Here is a 5,422-nt window from a genome sequence, read left to right as displayed (position 1 = left end):
CTTTCAAGAAGGCTGTCAAAACACTATTACTATAAAGACATTAATCACCTCTTCTCCACTGGAAAAAAAAAATCACGTTAATGCTTGATTATGTGAGTTTAGTTTTGGGAAGTACCACAGCAAGTAAACCTTGATAAATACTAAAAAAAAAAAAAGGAAAACTGTCCATTACTGAAGGGCAGGTTTTTTACTGCTGTGTTGGTATCCAGATCTTAAGTTCAGGAACTGCACTTGGAGTTGTGCTGACTGCTCCAGAAGTATCAAACAGCATTATAATGTTTTCCCAAATTTCCTTTTTGGGAGCGATTTGAAAGGCAATTTTGTTAGTTGATAAGATGTCCATCATTAAATTTGCGTAAGCACACATACAGACACCCGTCCCAAACACACGTGCATACACACACACACACATTGATTTTACAAAAGTCTCCTTTTCTTTAAGCATGTAGTCACAACACTGAAAATACTCTTCTGTGTGTTCAGTGATTATCCTTAAATGATTTGTTACCACTCTGCCACTCAAGGGAGATGGTTGTTTCATTCTCCTGAGAAGCTAACTATGTTCCAAAGCAGCTAGATGAAGATGGTGGTGTGATATAAATTCCAACAGAAAAATGCATTGTCCATCCATATAGCTGTCCATCTGAGAAAATTGCACTGACAAATTCTTGCTATTGTCCATCGGTCATGGGGTTCCCATCAATAAATAGAAGGTCAGTGCAACAATGAGGAGCAAGCAGAACGGAGAAGAGAAGGTCTGATAGGCAGCTGAAGGCATGAAAATATCTTCATACTTGTAAATACTGACAACACGCTCTGATACAGGTGGTGAGTCTATATCATGACGAGTTATAGAACCTTTAACAGATAAGGGCAGAAAGAAAGAATGTCAGATGCATTTTTTCTATAACTCTACCAAAAGACAGGTAGACAGCCAAGTAATTTTGAAATCTACAGGAGCCGGCAATATCACACTGTCAGTGAGTAGGGTAATTTCTCTGCTTTCTGAAATTAAACTTCTGAATAAAACAAATTAAATTCAAGTAAACAATAAACATCTTTCAGAGGAATACAGAACATTTAGTTCTGAAGAAGAACTTCTGTGAAGTTCTTCTAAATTTACCTTTGGGGAGTGGTGGTATTAACTATACAGCTGAGAAAACACGACATGCAGTACTTTTATTTATCTTGTCTTCCTTTTTATCCGTGTTTAAGCCTCATGCTGCCAGAATTTTAGTTCATTTAAAAAAATAGGGTCTAGTAAAAATAATGTCATTGAAAGATATTTATCAATTTTGGCACCTCAGTTCTGTCATTAACACAGAAATCAACTTACCTTGAATTGCTGGTCCCCAAGCAAACAAATAGTACCAACTCAAGTGCAGATCTACAATGGTTTCCTCTCGGGGAACATAGACAGGACGCTTGAATCGACATGTTACACGATTGTTTTCAAAAACCCCTTCTTCATCTCTAGCAGGATTTCTCTGGATTTCTTTAGCCCACTGACCAACATTATAGAAGTGCTGTATTCGGACTCTTCCGTTATCATCATGAACACAAGCCATGACATCATCTCCTCCCTATATGGTAAAAACATATTGGTAGAAGGAAAACAAAAGTGTCACAAAGTATTTCCTCATTTATGTATATAATTCTAATCATTAAAAACTAATCAAGACCTGGGGGTCTCATTCTTTCTTTTTAAGTTATATATACACGAATATTTGTTTTGCTAACCATGTGTCCTCAATCAGATTGAAAAGCATAACATGGATAGCAATATTTACTTACGCTTACTATCACTGAATTCTCTTTTCGACCTCTCTAGGAGTTATTTTACCTAACATATAAAACATATTTGTAAGATGTTATGTCATCCTGACATAACATAATTAATTGAAAGGCTGTTTTCTTTCATAAATTGTGAAGTTCCGGGATTTTGCTTCATAAAAACTGGCAGTCTTGAATCCTTGATCTGCACAAAATCCACTGCATCAAATCATGGACAGAAAACCCATATAATTTAGTGAAATAAAGGAGATTAATCTACTAAATATGGGAAAATAATAGCATAAATTACACTCTCTTTTTAAATCTCTTCTCATATTCACTTAAGGGAACATCAAGCCTTATAACTCTTAAGAGAAAATGAAAAGCATTCAGCATGTAGAAACAGAATAGAGAACACCATAAAATACAAGAATAAACCTAATCAATATGTGTCCCTTCACAGAGCATAAACAGCCACCAAGCAAAGAAACAACAGAAGGAAGTGTGTGAGATGCTCCTTTGTAGAGGTCATTTGCAGAAATACTAAACCAGTTGCTTGAACAGTTACCCAAGGTCACTGCCAAAGAGGTAGAGCACTGTATCACTCAGGGAGTAGCATTAATTGTAGGAGTACTACCTCACAGAAGCTTTAGTATCAGGAACCAGTAAAGCACTGTGCAAGCTGGACGAATGGCATTTTACTGAACACCACTGCCACAGGTATTGATGCCATATTAAACACAGGCCCTGAATCTCCACTACTAATCTTAAATGCCATGCTGATGATAGACATGACGCTTGCTAGCATGATCATCGCTCAGTTCTTTGTTATACAGGAAGGAGAGAAAAAGGGTGCATTTCAGCTCTCTGAGAATATTGCTATGTGGATTTGTAAAAGATGTGTCAAAAGTGAGGGAAAAAGGGGACAGCTAGGTAAAACACAGGCTTGACCAGTTTCTGTACCTCAGTGCTGCTGTAGGCAACCGTGCCAGCTTCTGACTTGAACCTAGCCTTGCTCTCTAAAACTTATTTTCCAAGTTTAATTTTTATACATCTGAGCACAAATTTGTCATTCTTAAGTACAATGAGGCAAAAGTAAAGCTGTTTTCACATAGAAAAAATAAAAAGGAAAGAAAAAAGCATTCTGAATCTCAACTAACAGAATGACATTACAAAATCTTGCCTAGACACAAAAGCCCGCAAGCACAACATTATTTGAGACAAAGAAATAGGTCACAGGACATTAAAAAAAATCTACTGAGGACACAAAATAGGTTTTTTTCCAGAACTTCTGTAGCTATCCAGGACACACCATTTTGATTAGGGTCTCCAAAGCACAGCCTACTTCTCACAGCTAAGCTCTTTTGACCCAGAATCATTTTATCATACATCCTGTGCATCCCAGGACACCAAAACATCCTAGAAGTTATGAAAAAGAGTGAAATGAACAGGGGCACAAGAGAGGAAGACAGATGCTAGCTGGTTTAGTCCAGCTGACTCATGGTCATTAGATTGCACATGCAGCAAATTTGGGAGCAAAACCTTTTACTTTACACTTACTTTACTCTTCTTACTCTTCTTAGAAGCTGAGTCTTAACATGCTGCTTGGTGTGCCTGGGATGAAAGGTAACACCTGCTTTCCAAGGGGCTGATGAGATACAGGCAGTGAGACCCGGGAATCTGCTGCAGGTATATCTGAGTTAAAAACTGGTAACACTATCTCTGACAGCTTGGGGCCAAATACTGAAAGGTGCTGAGCTGCTTTGAAAACGCTGTTGAGAATTTGCATTTTCAGTATCTAAACTCTTCGCAAAATTTGGCTGTAAAACTGTTCCTCACAACATTGAAAACATGAACTATTTATTGTCACTTGAACTCTTCTTTATGACATAAAAGACTTCTATCTTTATTGTGGTTATTTATAGTGTCATATTAAAATACATATAGTGAGGACTGAAAAGAACCTGCCATCACATTTTCTTTCTATTTCTCTTTTTGGGTCTGATAAAAATGTTAAGTCAGCATGAGTCTTCCCGTTCGTTTTTGTAGGTCCTAGCCCAGGACATCTAAATTCTGTATTTTTTCAGATGACTGCTTACAAGTGTACAAGAAACAGTCCTGTCCTCTGGCTTGTGATTTAGGGCATAGGCCCAGTATTGTTATATATGTATATGAAGACCTACATTACAGATGGCACTTTAATCCCAATCATTTTACCAAGCATCACAGACAAAACATCTTTCTGTAAGTTGCCTATTGCTCGATTTTTTACAGTTTGCACAGTACATGCTCCTGTTTTGCTCACTGAAACACGACGAAAGGTGAAGCTTTTGAATGAAAGAGTAACTACAGGAATAAGCATAAAACCAAAGCAAATAAAATCCAGTACAGGAAGAAGAAGAAATTTCAACAAGACTGCTTTCTAGAGTATGTACATCTAAATTAGCAGGAGTCATTTTGTCACACATTTGTGGCTTTCCGGAACAACACACAGATATGAAAGAAACAAAAAGATTTACAAAGTTTAACACTGAAAGCCATATTTATATTGCTGAAAGACAGCTGATATACGGAAGAATAAAATTATTTGCTATTTAGTTTCTGATGTGAATTTGTCCCAGTAACAATGACATAAAGTGCATCAGGACATTTGCACGTGAATTGGCTTATCCCTGAGGACTTTTCTACTAAAAAGGCAAAAAACCTAGTAACATGCAGACACACTCAGAGCTGAACTGAAATGCGGTTGTAAGGATGTGTTAGGAAGGATGAGGCAGTTTTCTGGGAAGCAGTAAGCAGGCCTGGCTTCTGCTTGCAGGGTGGCTACTGAGCAGTGCTGTGTTTTCAGGAAGTCAGATTTTGCTTACGTGCTCTGTTTCTGACAGACCAAATACAAACCATTTATATCCTAGCATGTAAAAGTGTACACACTGTCAACATGAAGAACTGTTAAGTGTCTTACCATTTTCTTGTCTGAGGAAAATCCCACTGCCACCCAGCCATCAGTGTCAGCACTCAGCTCAAATTCAACATCAGCTCCTATTCTACGGTAACTTAGAAAGTAGTCACAAGTCTCTGCGTTGCATCCAGGTTTACCATACCTACATGGAAATGGAAATATATGTAAATTTTCCTGCTGTGGAACTTAATTACCTTTCTGCAAGAAAAAATGAAAAGAGTGCATTTTGTTATAATGGCAGTAAAACATTGTATTACGCCATACACAAAGTACCATTAAATGTTTGCAATTATTACTCTTTTATTGTAAGAATGTATAGTATTTAAATAGCGTCGCAAGCAACTAATTACACACAGTATTACTGTTAACCTTCCTAGCCCTGGTTTTGTAAGTGCTTCATGAAAATACAACATGAAATAACTGTAAGTCCATAACTATGATGTATATCCTTAAATAATCCAATTTCCTCAAATAATACAGTCCCTAACTACAAAGTACATTCTTAAATAATAAACTTTAATTAAAAAGAGTATGGAATGTTTACCAAAGTCTTCAATGTAATCAGTCAGCATTTGCAACCATGGAAGTATCTAAACTCCTATCTCAGACTGACCTGAAGCATCCCTTGGTTTTTCCACAGTCATCCACTCTGATTTTTGCAAATGGATCCACAGGAGGAGCAGTAGGGAA

At 37.2% G+C, this 5,422-nt stretch overlaps 1 protein-coding gene across 1 annotated transcript; it reads right to left on the bottom strand.

Annotated features, from left to right (window-relative positions):
* Positions 1–265: 265 nt before the first annotated feature.
* Positions 266–5,419, bottom strand: FRRS1L (ferric-chelate reductase 1-like; the record flags this gene model as incomplete). The annotated part of the gene is made up of 4 exons (XM_010134019.1): positions 266–858; positions 1,337–1,583; positions 4,736–4,874; positions 5,346–5,419. Coding segments are annotated over 4 exons (633 nt in total), but the record flags the coding sequence as incomplete, so codon positions are not given.
* Positions 5,420–5,422: the final 3 nt, after the last annotated feature.

The sequence above is a fragment of the Buceros rhinoceros genome, unplaced genomic scaffold (genome assembly GCF_000710305.1).
Source record: "Buceros rhinoceros silvestris isolate BGI_N320 unplaced genomic scaffold, ASM71030v1 scaffold3944, whole genome shotgun sequence".
Lineage (NCBI taxonomy): Eukaryota > Metazoa > Chordata > Aves > Bucerotiformes > Bucerotidae > Buceros > Buceros rhinoceros.
The sequence above is the reverse complement of the archived record's forward strand: the minus strand, read 5'-3'. Positions and strand labels throughout refer to the sequence as shown.